Source organism: Rhinopithecus roxellana, chromosome 20 (assembly GCF_007565055.1).
Source record: "Rhinopithecus roxellana isolate Shanxi Qingling chromosome 20, ASM756505v1, whole genome shotgun sequence".
Lineage (NCBI taxonomy): Eukaryota > Metazoa > Chordata > Mammalia > Primates > Cercopithecidae > Rhinopithecus > Rhinopithecus roxellana.
The window spans coordinates 41,787,177-41,813,229 of NC_044568.1; the positions used below are offsets into that span (position 1 = coordinate 41,787,177).

Sequence of the window (26,053 nt, forward strand, 5' to 3'; positions counted from 1 at the left end):
CAGAGGACACTGACCACCATGGTGCTTATGAGCCCAGGCCCTGGGGGAGGGCAGTGTCGGCTCTTCTCCCTCTGCGTGGCGTGGGAGAAGCGATCTCACTTCACTCGGCCTCAGTTTCCTTACCTGTAAATGGGAGCAACAATAGTTAACATGTATTGAACAGCTAGAGACTATTTTGAGCACCTACTGAGTGTTACTTTCCACAACCCTGGAATCAGTGTCTAAGGGAGGCAGAGTGACGAGAGGCATCTCCTTTGCTGAAGGCAGAAGTTTCTCTATCTTGGAGCCTCTGACTTATTCACAGAGACAGAGCAACCAGCAGAGCAATCATGCATCAACTCTGCCTGTCTCCTGCAGGGGCCGGCAGTCGTCCCTCTGACACTTATTTACTTATTTATTCATTCCCCAGGACTAAATGACCATTTAAAAAGGTCATCAGGTACAGTGGCTCAGGCCTGTAATCCCAACACTTTGGGATGCCAAGGTGGGCAGATCATTTGAGGTCAGGGGTTCGAGACCAGCCTGGCCAAAACGGTGAAACGCTGTCTCTACTAAAAATACAAAAAAATTAGCCAGGTGTGGTGGTGTCTGCCTGTAATCCCAGCTACTCAGGCTGAGGTGAGAAGATCACTGGAACCCTGGAGGCGGGGACTGCAGTGAGCCAAGATCGCACCACTGCACTCCAACGTGGGTGACAGAGCGAGACTCTGTCTCAAAAATAAAATAAAATAAAAGTGTGGACCACTATATAGAAATCAACATTGTCTCCCATAATTTGGTGCGTCTGGGACTATAGAAATGTCACTGTCTCACCCTACATCTTCAAATTCACATTCTCAGGTCAACACAAGTCTTCCAAAGGGATCCTTTGGGAAAAACAAGCTATTTCCTCGGCTCATATTTCCCTGTTTTTGTAGCATGCACCAGCAATGTATGCAAGTAGTATAAGAAGGGAGTCCACCAGCAAGCCCATGGCTGTTGACAGCCATAAGATTAGAGCCCAGCACAAAGGGATAGGTCAACATACTGGCAAGCAGTGCTGTGACAGCTTGAGAATAACTCTTCATACTGTTCATTTCATTCCTGATAGAAACCTCACTGTCCAGTGCGTGCATGCGTGCGCGCGTGTGTGTGTGTGCATGAGAAAGAGAGAGACTCTCTCTCTGTTGCCCAGGCTGGAGTGCAGTGGCACAATCATGGCTCACTGTAGCCTTGACCTCCTGGGCTCAAGCAATTGTCCCACCTCAGCCTCCCTAGTAGCTGGGACTACAGGTGCATGCCGTCATGCCTGGCTAATTTTTTTGAATTTTTTTTTATAGAGATGAGGTCTTACTTTGTTGCCCAGGCTGGTCTCAAACTTCTGAGCTCAAGCGATCCTCTTACCTCATCCTCCCAAAGTATCGGGATTACAGGCGTAAGCTGCCATGCCCCACCAGAGTGCATAGGTATTGATGAGGTAGGCCAGCGAGTTACAGAGCCATAAAGAAATGATGTTGCCTAGGAGGAGGTGAGGAACAAGACAGATGAGAAATCCTAGGATGCCTTCTTCCCAGTAGATGTTTGCTATGGAGTCACAAAGTTCACAGTACTTGGACTCTCTGTCAATGAATTGTACCATAAATCTCAGTAATCATGCAGAAGGGATGTGCAATGGGAGTAGCAGCAGAACGAGTGATTATCTCTCGAGTTATCTCCATGATAACTCAGTCAAAGGAAGATGAGACAGCTTTCTGTACATTTCCAGGTCCTAACTACTGCAAAATTTGACCGTGGATTCCCAAGCAGTTTTGGAGTTAAGTGTGTGAACAACCTGCACCTCCCATCAATGCTGGCAATGTACTGAGTATAACTAAAGGGACCAGGAAGCTGACCTACTTGCTGCCCCAAAGTATTCTGACCTGTTGTTGCAGGAAGAAGCTCATACCCCATGAGAGCAGCTGGGACAGGATGGTGAGACGGGAGCTCAGGAGCACCAGACTGGCTGCGTCCACCATGCAGATGGACAGACAGACCAAGCCACCAAGCAAATGAGAAAGCCATTCCTCAGGGTCTCCTTAAAAAGGACCCAAGGGAAATGGGCCTGGTCAGAAACAGAGTGCCTTCGAGACAACGAAAGAGCACTGATAGACATACCCGAGACTGGGTAATGTGCAAAGAAAAAAGAGGTTTAATGGACTCACAGTTCCACAAAGAGGACAACCAATGCTAATATAAATCAAAGCTCCAGTGGCTCTATTAATATCAGACAAAATAGATGTCAGAATGAAAAATATTACTAGGGACAAAGCTGATTGTTTCATGCTGATAGGTCAATTCGTCATGAGGACATAACAATCTCAAACATTTACTCATCTAATGGTAGGGCTTCAAAATACATGAAGCAAATACTGATAGAACTGAAAGAAGAAATAGAGAAATCCAAAATTGTAGCCCTAAGATTTCAATAATGTTGTCAATAATTGAAAGAAATGTAGGCAGAAAATCTGCAAAGATATACAAGATTTGAATAACACTATCAATCAACTTCAGATTATTGACATTTATAGAACATTCCACCTAATAGCAAAATACACATTCTTGTCAAGTACACACAGAAAATTCACCGTATTAAGAATTTGGTGAATTTCCTAGACAGACCATATTATGGTCCATAAAACAAACTATAGCACGTGTAAAATAATAGAAGTCATACCAAGTTATATTCTCTAATCACTACAGAATTAAATTAGAAATCAACAATAGAAAGATCTCTAGAGGGTTTCTAAATATCTGTAAACTAAACACATTTTCAAATGGTCCATGAATTAAAGGAGAAATTAAAAGGGAAATTGGAGAACATATTGAATGGAAGGAAAATGAACACGATAGAGTAAAATGTGTGGGATGTCACTAAAGTAGTACTTCCGAGAGAAAGAAGGCTTATGTTAGAAAAGAACAGGCTTAGCCGGGCATGGTGGTGCATGCCTGTAATCTCAGCAACTCGGGAGGCTGAGCCAGGAGAATCACTTGAACCCAGGAGGTGGAGGTTGCAGTGATCCAAGATCGCACCATTGCACTCCAGCGTGGGCAACAAGAGCGAAACTCCATCTCAAAAAAAAAAAAGAAAAAGAACAGTCTTAGATGAATTATCTCGGCTTCCATGTTAAGAAACTAGAAGAGAGTAAATGAAGCGCAAAGTAAGCATAAGGTATAAAATAATAAAGATCAGAGTGGACATCAATGAGATAGAAAACAAAAACAATGGAGAAAAACTACAAAACCAAAAACTGGTTTATTGACAATGAGGTAGGAGGTGGGACTCGACTCAGAAGGTGGGACTTGACTTCCAAGCGGGGGACTCAGACACTGGACCAAATTGAGGACTAGCTAAAACAGGGCCAGGCAACACCCAGAAATTACACCTTTCCATGGCAAAGACCCAGTGAACCAGAGGTTACCACCCTATTTCTAGAAATTTCTGCATAATCTGCCCCTTCATTTGCATATGATTAAAATGGATATAAATGTGACTGGGGAACTGCCTCTGAGCTGCTAATCTTGAAACCACCTTTGTACACTTATGGCTGAGACATTGAAAGAGATCTCACTTAATTGACTCCATCTTGCTTCTAACCTCCAAGCTGTCCTTGTTCATTCCTAGGTGCAGGCTGAACTAACTTTGGGAGAAACTTAGTTTATTATAGTTTAAAACAAAGGCGGTAATAGCCCTTTCCCAAAGCAGACTGCCTTCTTGCCTAGGGAACTAGATTGACTTTGTAGGACTAACATTAGCCACAAGATTAGAAATTATGGTTTAGGAATCATGCAGCTGGAGGCTACGAGATTCTGACCTTCCCTAAACTGCTCCTAAGATCAGTGCTTGAGATATTTTGCAGACCCTGCACTTGATGGCTCAGCTGGCACCACCAGATGGATAAACTGGCTTATCTGATCTTGTGACCCCTACCCAGGAACAGACTTGGTGCAAGAAGACAGCTTTGATTTTCTATGATTTCATCTCTGACCAATCAGCACTCCTGGTTCACTGGCCTCCCCCAACCCACCAAGTTGTCCCTCAAAACTCTGCTCCCTGAATGCAAGAATGCTATGGGAGACTGATTTGAGTAATAATAAAACTCTGGTCTCCCACACAGCCAGCTCTGCATGAATTACTCTTTCTCTATTGCAATTCCCCAGACTTGAATCAGCTTTGTCTAGGCAGCGGGCAAGGTGGGTCCCTTGGGTGGTTACAATCTGGGCACACTGCCCATGGGGTAGCCCTGCTCCACAAGGAGCAGCCCGTCTGCTGCTGCCGTACGCTGCCACTTCAAGAAAAATTGCCTGTAACACCACCAGCTTGCCCTTGAATTATTTCCTGGAAAAAGCCACGAATCCTCACTGGCAAAGCCCTGATTTTGGGGCCTGCCCCTACGTCAAGACCGACAAAACTGACAAACCTCTAACCAGACTGACAGGAGAAAAAGAGAGACACACACATTACCAATATTAAGAATGAATGGGGTAATGTCACTAGAGACTCTAACATATTAGAAGGAAAATAAGGAGCTATTTTGAACACTTTATAATAACAAATTTGAAAACAAATGCACAAATTTCTTGAGAGATATGAACACCAAAGATCATTCAAAAAGAAATAACCTGAATATCCCTATTGAATTTGTACCTTAAAACCCTTCCACAAAGAAAATTCCAGCCACAGATGGCTTCACTTGCAGAATCCAGCAAACATGTACAAAAGAAATCATGCCAATTCTACAGAAACTCATCCAGAAAACTGAAGAAAAGGGAAACTTCCCAACTCATTCCACGAGACCAGCATTACTGTGATACCAAAACCTGGCAAAGATATTCTAAGAAAACTACAGAACAGTATCTCTCTTCAACAAAGATGCAGAAATTCTAAGCAAAATTTTCAGTTCAAAACTAATAATATTTAAATGATTAAACCATCCTAATGAAATGAGGTTTATCCCAGGAATGCATGATTAGTCTAACATTCAAAAATCAATCCAAGTAACTTACCATGTAGATAGACTAAAAAAGAAAAATCATAATAATATCAATAGATTCAGAAAAAGTATTTGACAAAAATCTAGCATCTATTTCTGAAAAAAGTCTCAGCAAACTAGGACTAGAGAAAAACTTCCTTTATTTCATAAAGGGAACCAATAAGAGAAACCTGTGGCTAATACTATACTTAATAGTATGAGACTAAATTCTCTCCCTAAGATCAGGAATAAACAGGTGTGCTTTCATCACTTCTATTTAATATTTACTGGTGATTCTAGCCAGTGTGATAAGGCAAGAAAAGCATCCAGGTTGGAAAAGAAGTACAACTGTTTTTATTCACAGATAACATAATTATCTATATAAAAATTGATGGAATCCACACAAAGGCTATTAGGACAAATCAGTTAATTTGGGAAGATTTCAGGATAGAAAATCAATATGTAAAAATCAATTGCATTTCTATTCACTAGCAAAGAATAGTCAGAAGTTGAAATTTAAAAAAAATCATAGCATCAAAAAGTGAAATATTTAGGAATAAATCTGACAAAAGATGTGCAGGAACTGTACACCGAAACCTACAAAATGTTGCTGACAGAAATTTTAAAAGACTTAAATAACTGAAGAGAGATACCATGTTCATGGGTGAAAAATTCAATATTGTTGATAAAACAGTTCTCTCTCAATTGATCTATGGATCCAATATAATCTCAGTCACAATCTTCTTTTCAGGGCATGGGACGGTGGTTCAAACGTGTGATCCCAGCACTTCGGGAGGCCAAGATGGTTGGATTGCTTGAGACCAATCTGGGCAACATGGCAAAACCAATTTTTTGTCTCTATAAAAAATACAAAAATTAGCTGGGCATAGTGGCACATGCCTGTAGTCCCACCTACTCGGGAGGCTGAGGTGGAAGAATTGCTTGAGCCCAGAGGTTGAGGTTGAAGTGAGCCATGATCGCATCACTGCACTCCAGCCTGGTCAACAAAGGAAGGCCCTGTCACAAAAAATAAAAATCTTCTTTTGGGGTGATGAAAAAATTCTGGAATTAGATAGTGGTGATAGTTGCACAGTCTTGTAAATACACCAAAAGCCACTAACTTGTGCACTTTAGTGGATTTATGTTATGTCAATTACACCTCAACTTAAAAAAGGGGGGGAACACAGTCTAATTTACCAGTTAATAGAAGAAAAAATTATGATCATTTAATAGATGAAAAAAATTTGATATAAACAAATTTTGTTTGATTAAAAACTGCTAGTAAACAGAAAGAAATCCCTTAGTTAAAGGGTAGCTAGCTATAAAAACCCTACAGTTAAGATAAAAGTGAAATGTTATGATACTAAGGCTTTACTTGTGAATCAGGACTGAGACAGGATATTCAGAATCCCCACTTTAATTTGACATTATACTGGATGTACTAACCAGAGAAATAAAACAAGAAAAAGAAATGAAAAAGTATAAGGATTAAAAATAAATACAACAGCCGTCATTCAGCTGTAGGACTGATTGTGTATGCAGAAAATCCCAAAGTCTTTACAGATTAAATTTTAAAATGAATAAGTAGGTTTAAAACTTACTGGATATGTGAACAGTTTGTAAAAAGCAATTGCTTTTTTTTTTTTTGAGACAGAGTCTCGCTCTGTCTCCCAGGCTGGAGTGCAGTGGCACGATACAGGCTCACTACGACCTCCACCTCCCGGGTTCAAGCAATTCTCCTGTCTCAGCCTCCCAAGTAGCTGGGATTACAGGTGCCCACCACCACACTGGGCTATTTTTTTTATTTTTAGTAGAGACAGGGTTTCACCATGTTGGTCAGGCTGTTCTCGAACTCCTGACTTCAAGTGATCTACCCTTCTCGGCCTCACAAAGTGCTGGCATTACAGGTGTGAGCCCCCGCACCCAGCCAAAAATCAATTGCATTAAATAAAACCACAGTGCAATACATGTCCACTACAACAGCTAAAATGGAAAAGAAAGTATCCAGCATTGGCAAGGATGTGGATGGAGCTCCGAGAACCCTCATACATTGCTGGTGGGAGTGTAAATGGATGCAATCACTTGAGAAATCGGGCAGTATCTACTAAAACTGAGCACATGCCCACCCTGTGACCCAGCAATTCCACCCCTCAGTAGTTACCCAACAGAAATATGTATATGTGTTCACCGAAATACATGTATACAAATGTTCATGGCGGCACTATTCAAAATAGTCCCAAACTGGACACAGTCTCAATGTGCAACTGTAGAAAGGACAAATAAGTTCTGGTGTATTCAAATAATGGAAAAGTAATAAAAAATGAAAATCAACAAACCACACAAAAAACCATAATGAATTTCATAAACATAACCATTAGTGAAGGAATCCAGGCATAAGAGTATTGAATCACTGTGTGATTCAACTGATGTAAACTCCAAAAACAGATGAAACTAATGGATGTTGCTAGAAGTCAAGGTAGTGCTTAACTCTGGGGACGATGGTGGGGTTGGTGGCCAGGAGGGGACATGAGGGGGCTTATGCTGGTCCTGGCTACATATGTGTGTTCAGTGTGTGATAATTCAATGACATGTACACTTAGGATCGTGACCTCCTCTGTATCCTCTTGTAGGTGCGTGTGCGTACCAGTGTCACATACAAAAGTTAAAAATACATTTGGGGCAAGATAGTAATTGTACAAAGGGACTTTCTGGGGTTCGGCCAATGTTCTATCTCTTGATCTGGGTGTAGGAAACCAAGGTGTGTTCAATTTGTGGAATTTCATTGAACTGTATGTATGCGTGGGATGAGTGCACTTTTCTGTATGTAGGTTACACTTCAATATAGAGTTTTTTAAAAATGCAAACAATCCACATTTTAGAAGGATACACAAATCAGGAGAGACAATAATCGTATCAGAATGATTATTCATGGGCAAGGGAGTGGGCCATGGAGACTCAGCTATGGAGAAGGTTCAAAGCCCTCGTGGCCTGGTGTCTCGCTCTCCCCAAGGTCTGGCTGCCATCGCTTCCCTCTATTCCTGTCACCTGCATTGTGCTTGCCACGCCCCCCCAGCTCCCCTTCCCCAGGCACCTTGCAGCAGTTCCAGCAATCCTGCATGTTGATCCAGTAGTTCTTGTGGTTCCAGAGGCTTTCGATGCCCAGGAAGCGCTCGTCCTGGGTGCTGTAGCTATGTCCTGTGAATGCGTCAATGAAGAAGTTCTCAGGCACTTCGCGCTTCCCTGATAACACAAGGACCCAGGAGTGCACCCGCAGGCCGTGCAGGGCATCCGGCTTTGCCTTCTCCGCCTCCTGCCAAGGAAAGGTGAGTGACTATGAGTCAGATGGCTGGAAGAGGAGTGTCAGGGGCCCAGACATCTCCCTGGGGCTGGGCTCTGATGCAGATGGCACCATCAACTGGAGTGTGATGGCCCACCTCATCTCCCATCACCCAACCGCTGAGCCCATTTGTAAAATCAAAACAATGGGAGAGTCTGACTAGATCTGTGGTTTACAAATTGGACTCTTTGGGGCACTGGGCATCTGGGGGTTACTGGCTTTATATGTTGTGACTTTGGGTGAAGTTTCATCCACAGAAAGGAAATGGGAGACCAAGCAGCTTCCTTATCTGCCTCCCTCTGCGAGAACTGTGACTGTCCTGTTGTTCATTGTTATGTATAAATAGGTCTGGACCAGAAGAGAAGCTCAAGGAATACTCCATGGAAGGAAAGGAAAGAAGGGAGGGGGGAAAGAGGATTGGAGGAAGGATAGGAGTGTGGAGTTGAAAGAAGAGATGGGAGATGGGTGGAAGGATGGCTGGCAGGACGGATGAGAGAACTGATGGCAGGACAGATGGATAGGAGGATGGATGGATGGGAGGATGGATGGATAGGAGGATGGATGGATGGGAGGATGGATGGATGGGATGATGGATGGAAGGATGGGTGGATGGGAGGATGAGAGGATGGATGGATGGGAGGATGGGTGGATGGGAGGATGGATGGGTGGATGGGAAGATGGATGGATGGATGGATGCAAGGATGGGAGGATGGATGGATGGGTGGATGGGAGGATGGATGGATGGATGGGTGAGAGGATGGATGGATGGGAGGATGGATGGATGGGAGGAGAAATGGGAGGATGGATGGATGGGAGGATGGTGGGAGGATGGATGGAAGGATGGATGGGAGGATGGATGGGAGGATGGGTGGATGGGAAGGATGGATAGATGAGAGGATGGATGGATGGGAGGATGGACAGATGGGAGGATGGATGGATGGGAGGATGGTGGGAGGATGGATGGGAGGATGGATAAATGGGAGGATAGGTGAGAGGATGGATGGATGGGAGGATGGACGGAGGGGAGGATGGGTGGAAGGGAAGATGGATGGATGGAAGGATGGAAGGATGGGTGAGAGGATGGATGGATGGGAGGACGGATGAATGGGAGGAGAAATGGGAGGATAGAGGGATGGGAGGATGGTGGGAGGATGAATGGATGGGAGGATGGATGGATGGGAGGATGGATGGTTGGGAGGATGGATGGATGGGAGGATGGATGGATGGATGGGAGGATGGATGGGAGAATGGATGGGAGGATGGATGGGAGAATGGATGGGAGGATGGAGCAGGACAATGGATGGATGGGAGAATAGGTGGGTAAGAGGGTGGATAGATGGGAGGATGGATGGATGGGAGGATGGTGGGAGGATGGATGGGAGGATGGATGGGAGGAGAGATCGGAGGATGGATGACAGGATAGATGGATGGGAAGATGATGGATGGGAGGAGAAATGGGAGGATGGATGGATGGGAGGATGGGTGGGAAGATGGATGTATGGGAGGATAGGTGGGAGGATGGATGGATGGAAGGATGGATGGATGGATAGATGGATGGGAGGATGGATGGAAGGATGGATGGGAGAAGAGATCGGAGGATGAATGGGAGGATGGATGGATGGATGGGCAGATGGGAAGATGGATGGGAGGATGGATGGGAGGAGAGACAGGAGGATGAATGGATGGGAGAGTGTATGCAGGTATATCCCCAGTAAGAGTCTAAAGCAAAGAGGACACCAGAGCTGCCTAGCATAGAATGGGCTACCCCAGGCAGTACAGTGCCCTGATGTTAGGAGTCCATCATGAGAAGCTGGCTGACCACCAGTGGGAGATTCCTGCAGGGCCGGGTAGAGGTCGGGGGTGATTGTGAGGTGGACCTAGTTGGGGGATCCATACACACATCCCTTCCATGACTTGTGCCTCTTTTCCCATCCCTAGCAGTCATTTCTCGATAGCTGAGCCCAGGGGTTTGAGGCTGAGGACCCACCATGAGGCGCTCCTCCTCCTCCCTCAGCTGCTTCTTCTCCTGGGCTCTGATCTCCTGCTGCTTCTTTACCTCTTGCTCCTGCTCAAACCTGCTGCACAGGTCCCTGGGGGGTCTGATGGTGTACTTCTTAGGCAGAACCTTTTCCTCACTCTTGATGGTCTGTCACCCAAAAGAAGAGGAAGAGTCAGTGGCCCTGCATCCCCCCTTCACACATGCAACTCCAAGAGGTGAGACCTGCCCAGCCAGTCCCTCGGACCAGGGGATGGCAGCTACTCCTGTAGCCTGTGGCCTTTCTGGCCCTAAATGCAGAGGGAGCCCCAGCTCCAGCTCCTTGACCTTGGGAGGTCCTCTCACCTCTCTGAATCTCAGGTTCATGATGTGAGAATAATAGCAACTTTCTCCCCAGCCTCTTTCTGAGAAGTGAAGATAGAAAAAATGCCCAAGGGAGGTACCTGTCAGGGCCAAGAGCTCAGGAGGTGTGGCTTTCTCCTCTTCAATCCTTACCACCCATCCTAGCTGTGACCTAGGTCTGATCCAGAAGTGGGGAGAATTGTCAGGAGTTGGATTTTTCAGATCTTGTCATCAGAGGGCCTCATATGTTGACTTTAAGAATTTGCTGGGCCAGGAATGAGAATAAACTCTGTGTGTGTATGTGTGTGTGTACACGAGTACACTTGTGTGTGTACAAATATGTGCTAGGTGGTAAGAAGTATTCCCAGGAAAGTGCACTGCAGAGGCTGCAGAAGTGGGCCTATGATAGTTATGAAGGAGAAATAGTGAATCTCCAGGGTTTCAAGTTCACCTGACCCGGGCTTCAGTTCCTGAGTCTCCATTTTCCCACTGTGTAACTTTGGCCACATTATGTTACCTTTTGATTTCATCAACATACTTATCTGTAAAATAAGAGTGACAATACCTACCACACTGGGCCATCATGGGGAGCAACGAGCGCAATGGACATAAAAGTGGATTTTAAACCCGAAAATTCTCTGCATCTGTTTTGTTATTGATACAACATTAATCATTAAGCTTTTGGCTGAGCTGAGAGGGCTGAGATGCCTGGGTGGGAGCTCAGAGGTTCCTTTTTTCTTTTTTTCTTTTTTTTGGAGCCAGAGTATCCCTCTGTTACCCAGGCTGGAGTGCAATGGTGCAATCTCAGCTCACTGCAACCTCCACCTCCCAGGTTCAAGCGATTCTCCTGGCTCAGCCTCCGGAGTAGCTGGGTTTACAGGCACGTACCACCACGCCCAGCTAATTTTTATATTTTAGTAGAGATGGGGTTTTGCCATGTTGGCCAGGCTGGTCTGGAACTCCTGGGCTCAAGTGGTCCACCTGCCTCAGCCTCCCAAAATGCTGAGATTACAGGTATGAGCCACCGCACCCAGCCTGAGGCTTTTGAAGCCAAAAGCCATGGCGGAGCTCATGCTCCATCTTCTCTTGGGGAGGCAGGCCTGAGAGAGCAAGGCTCTTCTTGTGCCTCCCCTTCTGTCTCGCCCTTCTCCCACCAGAGCACCCACCCTGGGGTCCCTGGGTGCTCACCCAAGTATAACACAGCTACACGGTGATCCTGCTGGGTGCCTCAGGCCCCTGGATCCCCATCCCCAAGCTGCAGACACCCACGGGAGCCTGACCCTGATCCCAGAGTCCTGGAATTAATCACCTCATGAAGAGCATTTTCTGTTTGTAGTATGACTATTGTCTAAATGTAAAGAGATGCATTTGTGATTCTGATATTCATTTCAGAGTGTTTCTTGTGTCTGTAGCAGCCTCTGGTCCTTATGGAATTCTTAATGAGCAAATCTAAAAACACAGCCACCAGCCACTAAAGGGTTGGTGATTTTCTTTTTTTTCTTCTTTTTTTTTTTTTTGTTATTAAAAAGGGGCCTGAGGGCCAGGCACCTTGGCTCATGCCTATAATCCCAGCACTTTGGAAGGCTGAGGCGGGATGATTGCTTGAGTCCAGGAGTTCACAACGAGTCTGGACAACATAGTGAGAACCTATGAAAAACAAACAAAATTAGCTGGCCGTCGTGGTACATGCCTGTAGTCTCAGCCACTTGGGAGGCTGAGGTTGCAGTGGGCTGAGATCACGCCACTGCACTCCAGCTTTGGGTGACAGAGTAGGAGAGACCCCATCTCAAAAAAAAAAGCAGGGTGGTGGGGGGCTTTTTACCTCAGGAGTGTGGAACTGAGAACCAAATGTCTGTCCACTTGTCTGTTATTTTTTATTTATTATTTAAGATGGAGTCTTGCTCTGTCACCCAGGCTGGAGTGCAGTGACACAATCTCAGTTTACTGCAGCCTTTACCTCCCAGGTTCAAGTGATTCTCCTGTCTCAGCCTCCTGAGTAACTGGGACTACAGGCACATGCCACCATGCCTGGCTAATTTTTTTGTATTTTTGGTAGAGACGGGGTTTCACCTTGTTGGCCAGGCTGGTCTCAAACTCCTGACCTCAAGTGATTCACTTGCCTCGGACTCCCAAAGTGCAGGGATTACAGGCGTGAGCTACCACACCCAGCCTATTTTCTTATATAAAAATGGCTGGCTGGATTTTTATCAAATGCATAGGGTAAATTTGGAATCGTTTGACTTAAGATATAAGCTATGTGGCATTCATAAAATTTACCAAGCAGGGAGCATAGTAACTGAAAACTGAGTTACAACAGACAGAGAAGAACAGCCAGCTTGGAAAACTGGGCTGGATGTGTTAAGACATTGAGGACATAAATCACTGGTGGTTTGAAATATGAACTCCAGGGCAGTGGAAGGGCTGGTCGTGAGGGATCTCTGTCCATGTGGCCAGGGCTGGGGATGAGGCGGCAGGGATGGATGTCTCTAAGAATGGCACGACAGCACCGGGAATGTGCATCCTTTGGGAAACCCAGGCAGCTCGAGCCCGACCATACCTCCTTGGGCTTCACAGTGAGTGGGCACACCTCCCGCGTCAGGTCCATGTGGCACAGGTCCAGCGAGCCGTAGCCGTTGACGCAGTAAGCATCATAGCCGGAGCCAATGAGCATGGAGCAGAGCAGCGTGCTGAAGTCAAAGCAGTTCCCCTTCTGGTACTTGAGCACAGTGGTCGAGGAGTACAGGTGCGAGGGCTGGTCATAGTGGGACGGTCAGCACAGCTGGGGCTCCACTGCCCCAGCCTGTCCTCCCCACCGGTCACAGCCCACCACCTGTCAGGGCGGGGAGCCAGGACCAATGCACAGGCTGGACCTGCTTTGGGCCCCTAACCCTTGTGGGGTCAGGGAGCCTGCTAAGAATGGAATGAAAACCAGACACCATGCCATTCACATTTGCCTGTCATTTGAAGGGGCTATGGACTTGCTGATAGAGAAAACCTTTTGGACTGTAGAAGTGTCTGATCTAATGCCCTCTGATTGGTTAGTTTACTGTTTCGCTCCAATGTTCCCCTTTCCTTTGATCCCTACCTTTCCTCCTCCTCCCTTTATCAGTTCTCCACTGTTGATCTTGCCCTTTCTTCCTCCCTCCCTCTATTCTGAAGGAGAAGCTGATGGAGTTGACCAGAAGCCCAAAGATGGGATTAGGGCCATGGGTAGCCAGGCCTCCCTTCTCTTTCCTGCACCTCTTGAAGCCATGGCAGGGAAGCTCTGAACGCAAAGGAGAAAACAGGTGGGAACCAGAAGCCCAGGCTTGCTGTGTGTCCTCAGGCAAGTGGCTGTCTCTCTCTGGGCCTGTTTGCCCTTAGGGCCCTGAGAGGCTATGCCCTGAGTCTGGCTGAACTTCCTTTTCCCAGACCATGCCTGGCATCCCATTGAAGGAAATAATGTACACAGTGATCAGTTTCCAAGGAAAAGTGCCTTGAATCTGCTTAGGTCAGCAAACTACCAAAAATAAAAACCCAGGATATACTAGGCCCCTGCTTGAATAGCCAAAGCCTGTTTGTCAGCCTCCTCCTTCCTCCGCTTTACCTACTGCCTTAGCTGCCCTCACTCAAACCAAAAAAGTTTAGCCTAAGATGAAAGTTTACTAGTCTGCAAAATAGTTGGCTTTGTCTGTTCTTATCAGCTTGCCCAGTTACCTAGGTCGTAAGTCAAATACTTAAAGAGCCCCTGAGCGAACTAGGATTGCAATGCATTGTGGGTTGCAACAAAATGCCGCAAAACAACCCTAGAAAAAACACCTAAAGCCCCTGCCTAACAATCAATAGGCGATGTCTGTGAAGATTGTGATCCCATAGTACTTAGCCTGTGAAGAACCAGGGGAGGGACCTGTGCACTAGGGGATAAATTGCTTGTTACAACTGTGCTGGGTGTGTCTGTCTCTCTGACACCCAATCTTGCAAGACCATCATTAAAAGTCTTACTTTCACTGTTCTCCAGGTCTCTATGTCTTTTTTTTTTTTTTTTTTTTTGAGATGGGAATTTTGCTCTTGTCACTCAGGCTAGAGTGCAATGGCGCCATCTCGGCTCACTGCAACCTCCACTTCCCAGGTTCAAGTGATTATCCTGCCTCAGCCTCCCCAGTAGCTAGGATTACAGGCACACGCCACTACACCCCACTAATTTTTGTATTTGTAGTAGAGACGAGGTTTCACCATGTTGGTCAGGCAGGTCTCAAACTCCTGACCTTGTGATCCGCCCACCTTGCCGTGCCTGGCCTCTAACTCCATTCTTTGGGTTTGGATGGGTGAGTTTGTTTCTCACACCATCTTAGTCCTAGTGGGCTCAGGCATGCAGCCTGTGAGTGGCACTTACCGGCTTGAGGGGGTCAGGCAAGGGCACCATGGTGAGGAAGTCAGAGACAAACTGGGCGCAGCTGTCCCAGTTGTAGAGCTCGGGGTAGGGCATCAGTGTGGGCCGGAGGGTTGTGCTCACGAACTTCTGCAAGGAAAGAGATGGTGCCAGTGGGGTCATGGCAGTAAAAATCTCTGAGATCCAGTGTTGGGGCCTTCTCCGAATCCACAGGGGGACCCTAGAGGCCCGAGCAAATGCGGAAGGCCAGGCCCACATGCCCTGGGGTGGCAGAGCAGCCCTTGGCTGGGAAGTTGACGCCCAGATCTGGCGCATGGCAGCCATCAGTGGCGTAGTGGCAATGACTGGGAGGCCCCCATCACGTTGCCAGCACCCGGAGACAGCACAAGCATATTCTGGATCTGGACTTTGAAGAGCTTTGAAGTTTTGCCGCCTTCAACCCCTAGGGCATCATGGAGACACCTGAGGCCCAGAGCGGGCTTGAGAGCTGCCTGAGGTGACCCAGCAAGTCAGGGCTGAATGAGGAGATCAGGTCTGTTTCCTGGGGTTCCTGGGGGCGATGCTCTCCCTGGGGCCTACAGAGGTTCTGGGCTGGGGCCAGCTGGTGGCCAGTACAGTCTGAAGCCTCAGAGGTCAGCCTGTCCAGGGAAGGACAGAGAAATAAGACAAACTGGACCAGGACAGGCATAAGAACCTAAGCTCTGGCTTCTTCCTTCCAGGTCTGTGACCCAGAGCATGTGTCTGAGCCTTTCTGGGCCTCAGTTTCTCCATCTGTAGATGGAATGACATGGGGTTCATCCAAGGGGTAGGAAACAGCTGCCCATTGGCTGACAGGGACCCACAGACCCGCTTTATTTGGCCCACGTGACGATGTTTAGCATTTTTGTCAGCTGCCAGCATTTAAAAATCAGAGACTCCCACACAAATCCCCAGTCTCCTCTTGATCAGGTAGCCCCAGACCTGCAGTTTCCCTGGAGCAATCAGCAGCTGCCTCTTTAGGTGAGGCATGGGGTCTCCAGGCTACCACCACCCTCCAGGGTACTCTGCACTGAGCCTGCTGAGGCCTGCTGGCATTCGAGTTTATGTTTCCCCCAGACTAGAAGCACTCCAGTCCACAGGAGGTCTGTGATTTGGCCCAGTGCCCTTGGAGAACCCGCCCTACTTCCCTGTGCCCTCTGCTCTCCAGCCCCAGGCTCCCTGGTCCTGCCCTCAACATGCCAGCCTTACAGGCACTTCACACTCGTTCAGGGGGTGCAGGAAGAGGGGCACACGATCCGGGCACAGATGGCTGTACTGGCGGGAAAAGTTGTCTGCCACCTGCAGCAGATGTTCCTCCTTGGGTGTGTTGGTTTTGTAGGAAACAGGCAGCTTGGAGATGTCAATAGTGTCCTTGGTAAAGGCCCTGTGCCACAAGAGGGACGGCATTAGGGAAGCCATGCCTGGTACACAGGAGCCCTGGTTCCACTGAGTTGCCATTGGCTCTATCCCTTCCTCATTTAATCCTCACAGCTACTGAGAAAGCAGGTATCATTAACATCTGCTTATTTATTTATTTGTTTGTTTATTTATTGATTGATATTTAAGAGACAGGTCTTGCTCTGTTGCCCAGGCTGGAGTGCGGTAGCACAGTCATAGCTCACTGCAGCCTTGAACTCCTGGGCTTAAGTGACCCTCCCACCTCAGCCTCCCAAGTAGCTGGGACTATAGGCACCACCACGCCTGGCTAATTTTTGTATTTTTTGTCGAGATGGATGGGGGTCTCGCTATGTTGCCCGGGCTGGTCTCAAACTCCTGGTCTCAAGCAATCCTCCCACCTCTTCCTTCTAAAGTGCTGGGACTACAGATGTGAGCCACAGCGCCCGGCCAGCACCCGCACTTTTAGACAGATAAAGGCACTGAGGCACCGAGAAGCTGAGTGACTTGCCCAAGGTCACACTGCTAGTGGGGGGAGCTTGGACACTCAGCCCAGGCCATTTGAAAGCAGAAAGACTTCACTCTTAACTGGTCACCCTGCCAGACCAGTCGCCACCACTCTGCCTGGGTCTCCCTGTGCCCAGCCCCGGTCTGCCCTTGCCAGGGCCCCCACCCTGCCACACTCACGGGAGCTCCGCTGAGATGGGGATCTGGATCTCCGACAGCTTCTTCTCCAGGTCTCTGAGCGTCTCCTGTGTCAAGGTGGTTTCCTCCTTCCGCACCTCGACTGGCCTCATCATTTTCTCGGTCCTCGCCCATTCAGCCCGCTCGGCCGCCTCCTCCCGCTCTGCCTCCTCCTCCTCCTCCACCTTCTCCCTCAGGACCTCCATTCTGGAGCGTCTCTGGCTGTCTGGAGACAGAATGTCTCTGTGGGGAAGGGTAAGTATACTCCATGGCTGACTGTTAGACCAGGCAGGAGCCACCAACAGCACCAGGGCATCCCTGGGAGGCCTGGGAGATGGTTTTGGGGAGGTGTAGAGCACATAGGAAGGCAGTGATTCCCTCTTTGACTTCCTTTCAAACGTGGAGAAGGTCTCTGTTTGGTGCTACCCCATCTGTAACACCTTTCTAATCCTGGCAAATATTCCTTTACAACAAAGACAAAGCAGGCCTCCAGTTGGAAGCCATCATCAGGACAGGACAGGGCAGGACACATGTCAATTTGCTTTTAGTGTATTTGACAGTTATCCTTTTTTAAATTGTTTATTTTTTTGAGACAGGGTCTCACTCTGTCACCCAGGCTTGGAGTGCGGTAGCGCAAACATGGCTCACTGCAGCTTCAAACTCCCAGGCTCAAGCAATCCTCCCACCTCAGCCTCCCCAGTAGCTGAGACCACGGCACACACCACCACACGTGGCTATTTTTTTTTTTTTTTTTTGGTAGAGACAGGGTCTGGCTATGTTGCCCAGGCTCAAATTCCTGGCCTCAAGCGATCTTCCTGCTTTGGCCTCCCAAAGTGCTGGGATTACAGGCATGAGCCATTGTGCCAGCTGACAGTTAGCAATGACAAGTACTGCTAACGCTGTGGGGGTTACTATAGTATTGTCAAGTTTCCTATTTAAATAAATGAATTGGCTGTGTGTGGTGGCTCATGCCTGTAGTCCCAGCACTTTGGGAGGCCGAGGCAGGTGGATCACTTGAGGTCAGGAGTTCGAGAACAGCCTGGCCAATATGGCGAAACCCCGTCTCTACTAAAAATACAAAAAAATTAGCCAGGCATGGTGGCATATGCCTGTAATCCCAGCTATTCAGGAGTCTGAGGCAGGAGAATCACTTGAACCTGGGAGGCAGAGGTTGCAGTAAGTTGAGATCATACCACTGTACTCTAGCCTGGGCAACAGAGTGAGACTCCATCTCAAATAAATAATAAATAAATAAATACATGAATAAATAAATTGGTTTAAAGAAAATCCTAACAGTAAGGTAATATGGACTACAACCCACCCAAAAATGAAGACGGCAGGTGAATGATATCTCACCTGACCAAATTGGGAACCAAGGCACAGAGAGTGAAGGTGCCTGCACCAGGGCACACAAACAGGAAGTGGGGGGTGGGGGTAACAGAGCCTGCTCTCACTTGGCCAAGGCCTGTGTCGGCCCAGAGAACAGGCTTCATTCTGTGATCCACGCAGAGACGCCACATGTGCTCACTATATGTCCTGCGACCACAGAGCAGAGCCTCACTGAGCGGGTACTGCTAGTCACCTACCCAAAGATCCAGTCTCCTCTTCTGTACGGCAGAACCCCAGTTGTGTGGGGTCAGCAGTGTGCCTGGTTTGAATTGCTCAGCTTCCCAGATCCTCTTGTAGCTAGAGGTGGGCCTGGGATGTGACGTGGTTCTGGCCAATGAGATGTGGGCAGAAGTTATCGGGGCGCCCTCTGCCCTTCTCCTCCTCCCACCTGGAATGTGGAGATAGAGTGGGAGGTGGGGCAGTCCAGGTGAGACCATGAGGTGACCACAGATGAGGGCTAAAGCAGCCTGCTAAGGATGGCAGGGCCAAGAGATCGGGGAGCTGTGGTGCCACAGAGGACTGGAGTGCCACCTCCAGCCTTTCCTCATATAAAAAACGTCAGCCTCTATGGGGGTCCCTGATCCACACTGCCCAATGCCACCCCAGCTGATGCAGCCTCCCAGCTGGGGTCTTTCTATTTCTCTCCTCCAACATCTGTTTTCCTTACAGTAAACAGGGGTCCAGAGAGGAGGAAAACAAATGAAACCCACAGGACAAAGGGCGCGAGTAGTGAGGAGAAAAAAGCAGAATCCCCTCGGCTTTGTAATCATCCCCCACTTCCCTGGGTGAAGTCAGGAACAAGAGGGCAGAAGGGAGCAGCAGATAAAGGCTGGTCCCATTCCCCACTCCACACCCACGCGGGCCGCCTCCGCCTCTTAGGGAGGTGAGTCACTGGCCACCAGCCAGGACCGAGCCCGGTTGGGGAAACCCTGGCTTTGCCAATAGCTCCTGCTGGACCCTTGGGTCACTGTCTGCTCCTTTCTGTGCCTCAGTTTCTCTTTACAATAGGAAGGGAGGACAGATATTTTCTGTCCAATTCTGACATTCTGTGCTCTGGGACTCAGGAGGGGACAAATGCTCATCTGGCTGGAGCCCACCCAAGCCCAGGTGGGCCAACAGCATTCAGGACCCCAGATCCTCAGGGGAGAACCTCTAGCCAAGCAGCACTTCCCAGTCATCAGATCCATTTGTCGGCCTCTTGGTCCCAGAGAGAATGAGCACAGGGAGGGCAGTCATCACCATTACAAGGCACTTACAGTTTGCTGAACACCTACTGTGTGCCACGCCCTGTGCTGAGGGTTGTACGGAGATCATCTCACTTATCCTCTACTGATTCTGGGAGGCAGACACTAGGACACCCACTTTGCAGATGAGAAGACTGGGGCCCAGAGAGGTTGAGTGCACTGCTTAAGGTCACAGCTAGTAAGTAGCAGGTCTGGGATTTGAACCCAAGTATTTCTGGTTGTGAAACCTGTGCATCTCAGGCTAGAAGAGATGTGAGATGGGGAAGTGCTAGAAGGGATGGTGGGGGAGTGGTGGGCAAGGAAAGAAGTAGGATGAAGAGAAAGCCAATGTGTCAGTCCCAGAACACCGTGTCAGTCCCAGAACACCATCAGAGGCAGAGCTGGGGAGAAGAACCCACAGTACTTTATTCCCTACACAGGTGGCCTCTTCAGCTATAGCCCAGTGTGGGGAAGGCAGTCTTGTCTCAAGGTTCCCTAGATTCGGCCCCAACCCACAGGCCCTTTCCTGCACCCCCTCTCCACCAGCAACTTCCTCCTCCCAACACACATAAACACACACACACACACACCCCAACAACTTCCCCAGAAAGATCAGGGCTGGAGGCCCCCAGGCAGAAGGGGGCCACCAGCCTCGCCCTCTCCCTGCCAAACAGGGTCCAGCCACCCCAAGTCCCTTGCTCCCTCCTCACCCCTCCGAGGACAGCCTGCGCTAGCTGTTAGCCGTCTCCATGGTAACAGCCTGGGACGCTAAAGGCCGGTCCTGGGAGAGGAGGCTTCTGGGAAATGTAGTCTTCCCAGGTTGCATGGGTCCTTGGGCCTGCGTTGCGCTGGTATAGCGTGGCATCAACTTGCTAGTTGTTAACCTTTTCAAAATGTTTGTGAAACACAGCCATTATTAAAAATTAAAAGGGCTGGGCACAGTGGCTCACACTTGTAATCACAGCACTTTGGGAAGCCGAGGTAGGAGAATCCTTTGATCCCATGAGTTCAAAATCAGCCAGGGCAATATATGGTGAAACCCTCTCTTAAAAAAAAAAAAAAAAAAAAGGCCATGGGGTTATTTACACCACAAAAATTAGCAAATGGCAAAACCAGGGCTTTTCCCCTGAGCGAGCCAGTTGTTAAACATCTACCAGCACACTGCAGCCCCTGCCACACGGCATGCCGAATGTGGCCGTGATCCAGACGGACAGAAACCAGTGTGGGGCCTGGAGTAGCTGCCAGCTGTGGTGGACAGAGCCACGTTGCCTTGACTGAGTCCTGGGTTCTAGTCCAGGCTGGGGCTCTGATGTAGAACATTACTTCGAAGTACGGGGAAAACCTATCCGTTAGGCTAGTGGCTCATGAAAATGTTTAATTTCTTTTAAATTCAGAAGAAAAAAATGAGAATAATAATGACTATATAACTATGAATCTGCCCTGAATTATATTTATGTTTGTACCAATATAGGCCTAAAATATAATCTTTACTGTTTTATTTTTGGAGGGAGGGGTGCCCAGGCCTTTTTTGGTCAGGGGATAGGGCTGCCAGGAGGGAATCCAGACTGTCACTGTGCTGACAAGGTTGCACAGTTAGTGTTACTGCTAAAAACTTAGGAATTGCCTCCGTTCTCATGAATAGAGAATGATTTTCCCCCTCCCGGTTTGAATATCATGCAGCCATAAAAATAAGCTGTAAAGGATCAATTGCACTGTGGAGAGCTCACCAGAGGGTGTGTGTATTTCAGACTTGGTGCTAAGCAACTCGTAATTACCTCTGTGGGGAACTGGCTGGGATGAGGGAGGGAAGTGAGGAGGGAAGAGAAAGGAAAACAGGTGACGTGTTATGCTGGTGGGATGCAGCATAGGCTTCATTTTCCTTTTTCAACCCTATGCAATATTTTATTCCTTTTACATATTTATTCATTCCTTTTCCTCTCCATACCCACTTGCATTTCCCACCTCCATAAAGCAAGAGTTCTGATGCGTATTTTTTTTTTCCAAAATGAGCATTGTTTTGCGTGCTGGTATTTTAAATATATGTTTAATATGAGACTGAATGAATATATCCTTCTGGTTCTTATATTTTCATGAAGGGCTGTGTTTTCAAGATCTCTCCATGTTACTGTGTGGATCCACACTTATTACCTCTTTGTCCTTCCAGTGATGGGCATTCGGTGTCCAAGTGTTCTTGAGGGAGCTTTCAATGTCCCCAGGCACTGATAGTGGTTTAGGTTGTTACTGGAAACACAGAAAGATCAAACAAATGCTAAATGTGCCCCAGCCCTGAACCAAATTCCTTAAACCCTCATATAAACTCCATAAACCCACCTCCTCGTTATGAACAGACACATCTCCCTTCTTGCTGTCTGTCTTGAGAACACTACAGCCTTCCCTATGTACGTTTCCATAATCAATGCTTTGGACGGATACAGATCACCCCTGCTCTTAGTGTTTATTTCTTTGGAATTCCAGCTGGCCCTATCTCTTGACGGTTTGGGGCAGTCTTGAGGGAACTCCCCAGCAAACGTTGGGTGGACTGGACAGACCACTCAGATTTGCTACCAACTCCCTTCCATCGCAGACAATGCTACACAGGTCTAGAAGAGTCTGGATCTGGAAGAATGTTTCCTTAAGATAAACAACCAGTAGCAAGATTGCTGACTCAGTAGAAGCACTATGTTTTTCTCCAGGCAGCTGAAGCAGTCTAGACTCCCTGGCTCCCATATCATCCCTCCCGTTGGTACCATCTAGCTTTCTAGTTCATCAATTTAATAAGGATACAATGAGGTCTCATTGTAATTTCAATCTCAGCTCTCTGATAACTATTGATTTTAAATGTGTCTTCATGAACTAATATGTTAGTTTTAGGTATTTCTTCCTCTGAAAATGATGATGCCACCCTTGTCATGTATTAAATCTCCCAGGTGTCTGTGGGTCTGCCTCTGAGCACTCTTTGCTGTTCCACTGATCTTCTTTCCTATCCCTGCACAGACTCTACATTGTATTTACCAAAGTGGTCTTGTAATATCTTTATGTCTAGATGTCAAGTCTTCCTTCTATGCCTTCTTTCTGTTTTTTCTTTTTGAGACAGGGTCTAGGTCTGTCTCCCAGGCTAGAGTGCAGTGGCACGATCTCTATTCACCGCAACCTCTGCCTCCTGTATGCCCTCTTCCATTAAGATTGACTTCACTATTTGAGGTCTATATGCCTCCATATCAATTTTAAAAGTTTCTGGAGAATCCAAAAAAGTAAAATCAATTAGAATATTTATTTTTTTCCTTTATTTTATTTTATTGTAGAGACAGGGTCTCGCTATGTTGCCCAGGCTGTTCTGGAACTCCTGGGCTCAAGCAATCCTCCTGCTTCAGCCTCCCAAAGTGCTGAAATTAGAGATGTGAGCCACCGTGCCTGCCCCAGAATCTTTATTGTAATTGCATTGAATCCATTCATTGATGAAGGATTTATATCTTTTAGTGTTGTCTATCTGATAGCATAGAGCAAAAAAGTCTTCTTGTTTCCTGTGTATTTGCTATGTTGTTTTGAAAAAATATAAGGAATGAAGAGATTTGGGCAGAACAGAGAACCAGGCAGGAGCCATGGCAGAAGGGACCCTCTCTGTGCCCAGGACCTAATGAGATGATGGCCAAGGCAAAGCTCTGGCTTCGTCACATTCATTTTGGGCCCGGCAGGCCAGGCAGTGGGCAGTCCTTGCAGGCACTATCTCATTTATTCATTTCCTTCATCAGCCCTGTGGGGCAGCTACTGCTATTTCTGTTTTACAGGCTCAGTAGTTGAAAAATTTGCCCAAGACAAGTTGCGAAAACCAAATTTGAAACTGCTGAACTGAGGTCAGGGTCTGTGCTCCCGCCTGTGATGACGGCCCACCTCCTAGGTTGCTGTTGTTGCTGTGCAATGATGGAGGAACTCCATCCATCCGCTCTGGGCTTTGGGGTGTATTTTCATCATAGCCCCCTTGGCCTTATGGGTGCTCAGCTTGGCACTTGGAGCTGCTTTTGCAGGAACCCTAGGTGATGAAGAACTCCAGCCCCTCGGCCCCTGCCTAGCCCCAGGGTGGAGAGCCAGCCAGAAAAGCAGTGCACCCCCAGTGCTAGTCACACCTCCTTACTGCCCTCTCCATCTGAGCCAGGAAGCCCAGCCATCAGGGGCTTGTGGTCTTGTTGGTCCCACATCCCACTGAGCAGTTTGGGAAACTCTGCGACCCAGAATTTCCCTTGAGACTGGGGGTTGGGACCAGGTGATAATTCTTATTCTTCTTCTTTTTTCTTCCTCCTCCTTCTTCTTCTTTCTCCTCCTCCTTCTCCCTCCTTCTTCCTCTCCTCTTCCTCCTCCCCCCTCCTCCTTCTCCCCCTCCTCCTCTTCCCCCTCCTCCTCTTCCCCCTCCTCCTCTTCCCCCTCCTCCTCTTCCCCGTCCTCCTTTTCCCCCTCCTTCTCCTCCTTTTCCCTCCTCATCCTCCTCCTTCTCCTTCTTCTCCTCTCCTCTTCCTCCTTCTTCTCCTTCCTTCTATTCCTCCTCCTCCTCCTCCTTCTCCTCTCCTCTTCCTCCTTCTCCTCCTCCTTCTTCTCCTTCTCCTCCTCCTTCTTCTCCTCTCCGCCTCCTCCTTCTCCTCCTTCCTTCTCTTCCTTCTCCTCCTCCTCCTTCTTTTTTTAAAAAACATGCTCTCAATTTGTCATCCAGGCTGGAGTGCAGTTACGTCATCATAGCTCACTGAATTCCTGAATTGCTGGGCTCAAGTGGTCTTCCTGCTTCCTCCTCCAAGTAGCTACCATGCCTAGATAATTTTTTTTTTTTTTTTTTAGAGATGGAGTCTCGCTCTCTTGCCCAGGCTGGAGTGCAGTGGTGCAATCTCGGCTCACTGCAACCTCCACCTCCCAGATTCAAGCAATTCTCCTGCCTCAGCCTCCAGGGTAGCTGAGACTACAGGCACACGCCACCACGCCCGGCTAATTTTTTTTTTTGTATTTTAGTAGAGACGGAGTTTTACTGTGTTGCCCAGGCTGGTCTTGAACCCCTGGGCTCAAGCAATCCTCTTACCTTGGCCTCCCAAAGTGCTATGACTACAGGTATGAGCCACCAAGCCCAGCCAAGGACCAGGTGATAATCCTGAAACTCAGGGACCGCTCTAGGAGGAGGGCAACCTGGGGAGGCCTGGCCCTAGCTTTGGCCTAGCCCATGAAGTGACCTTAGTTGGCAGGTGGCTGGGCCTGTCTGGGCCTCCATTTCTTCGTTCCATTACCCTTGGCTCATCTTTCTTTAAATCAAGGGGGAATCGGGGAGCTGACTAACTCCTGCAGAGTCAGTGCTGGCCACTTTATTTCTGTCACCTCATTTAATGCTATCAGGATGAGGTGAAGACTTATAATCCCCATTTTACGGAGGGGGAAACTGAGGCTCAGAGAGGTGAAGTAACATGCCCAGGATCACACAGCTCCTAAGCAGCTGAGCCAGGATTTAAGCGCAGACCTATCAGATGGTGGAACAGCTGTTTCTTAGGTTACTAACCCTGAGTCTTTGAGATAAGGGAGACGAGACCTTGAGAATGAGAAACAGATGTCTGTGAAGATAAGCCCCAAAACACACCAAGTTTGTTCACCAGAACTGCTCCTATGGCTCAACTGATGAAATATTCACACCCCAGGATTTCCCTTCCAGGAACACAGCAACTTGCACAAGGCGAGGGCTGGCCTTCCTGTCTTTCAATTGCTTGCGGGCTGGGAGGGGAAGTGAAGCGCATCCATTTGCAGCCAACAACAGCATCTGGACGGGGAGGTGGGCTGCAGCCTGCAGCTTCCGGGGCTGTTGGGGGAGGCCTAATAGTGACAATAACTTCTCACCTGCAGACAGGGCTTGACAGTCCACAGAGCTCCCTGGGGATGATTGGGGGCCGGGTAGGGAGGATGGTTGGTAAGTTGTGGGTAGAGTGAGAGATGGACTTGTGTGGTGAGGCTCCAGGGAGGGGAATGATGTCAACATGCACTGCTCCCCGCAAGCAGGGGGTGTCGCTGGAGCTGGCGTGGGGCTGCCATCTCCCTGCATCTGTCTCTCTGCCTCCGTTCTCCCTCTTTGTGTCGGCCTGTCTGTTAAGTCTCTCTCTCTGTCTCTCCATCTCTGTATCTCTACCCCCATCTCTGCTATTTCTGCCTCTTTTTGTTTCCTACTGAGAAATCTGCATTCGATTGTGACATGGAGCCCCAGCTGCTGGAAGTGCCCAGCCCAACCTAGGTCTGTCCTGAGACACCCCCTTGGCTCAGGGCTCTGCCAGGCTGGTGCCAAACTCATACATCCACTCA

General features: G+C 48.1%; 1 protein-coding gene and 1 pseudogene across 3 annotated transcripts in view; both read right to left on the minus strand.

The window, feature by feature from the left end:
* The window catches only part of DRC7 (dynein regulatory complex subunit 7), a 35,407-nt gene extending 14,909 nt beyond the window's left edge, over positions 1-20,498 (minus strand). The window contains exons 1-8 of one of the 3 annotated variants that reach the window (XM_010365498.2): positions 20,452-20,498; positions 18,716-18,845; positions 17,133-17,372; positions 16,260-16,434; positions 15,036-15,161; positions 13,221-13,415; positions 10,313-10,471; positions 8,080-8,298 (exon numbers count right to left, since the gene is read on the minus strand). In XM_010365498.2, the coding sequence (XP_010363800.1) occupies positions 8,080-8,298; positions 10,313-10,471; positions 13,221-13,415; positions 15,036-15,161; positions 16,260-16,434; positions 17,133-17,335 (1,077 nt within the window). In that variant the 5' untranslated portion in view covers positions 17,336-17,372; positions 18,716-18,845; positions 20,452-20,498. The remainder of the gene's footprint in view (positions 1-8,079; positions 8,299-10,312; positions 10,472-13,220; positions 13,416-15,035; positions 15,162-16,259; positions 16,435-17,132; positions 17,373-18,715; positions 18,846-20,451) is intronic. The other 2 variants (XM_010365497.2, XM_010365499.2) reach the window with 2 other exon arrangements.
* LOC104664073 lies at positions 837-1,994 on the minus strand (annotated as a pseudogene).
* Positions 20,499-26,053: the final 5,555 nt, after the last annotated feature.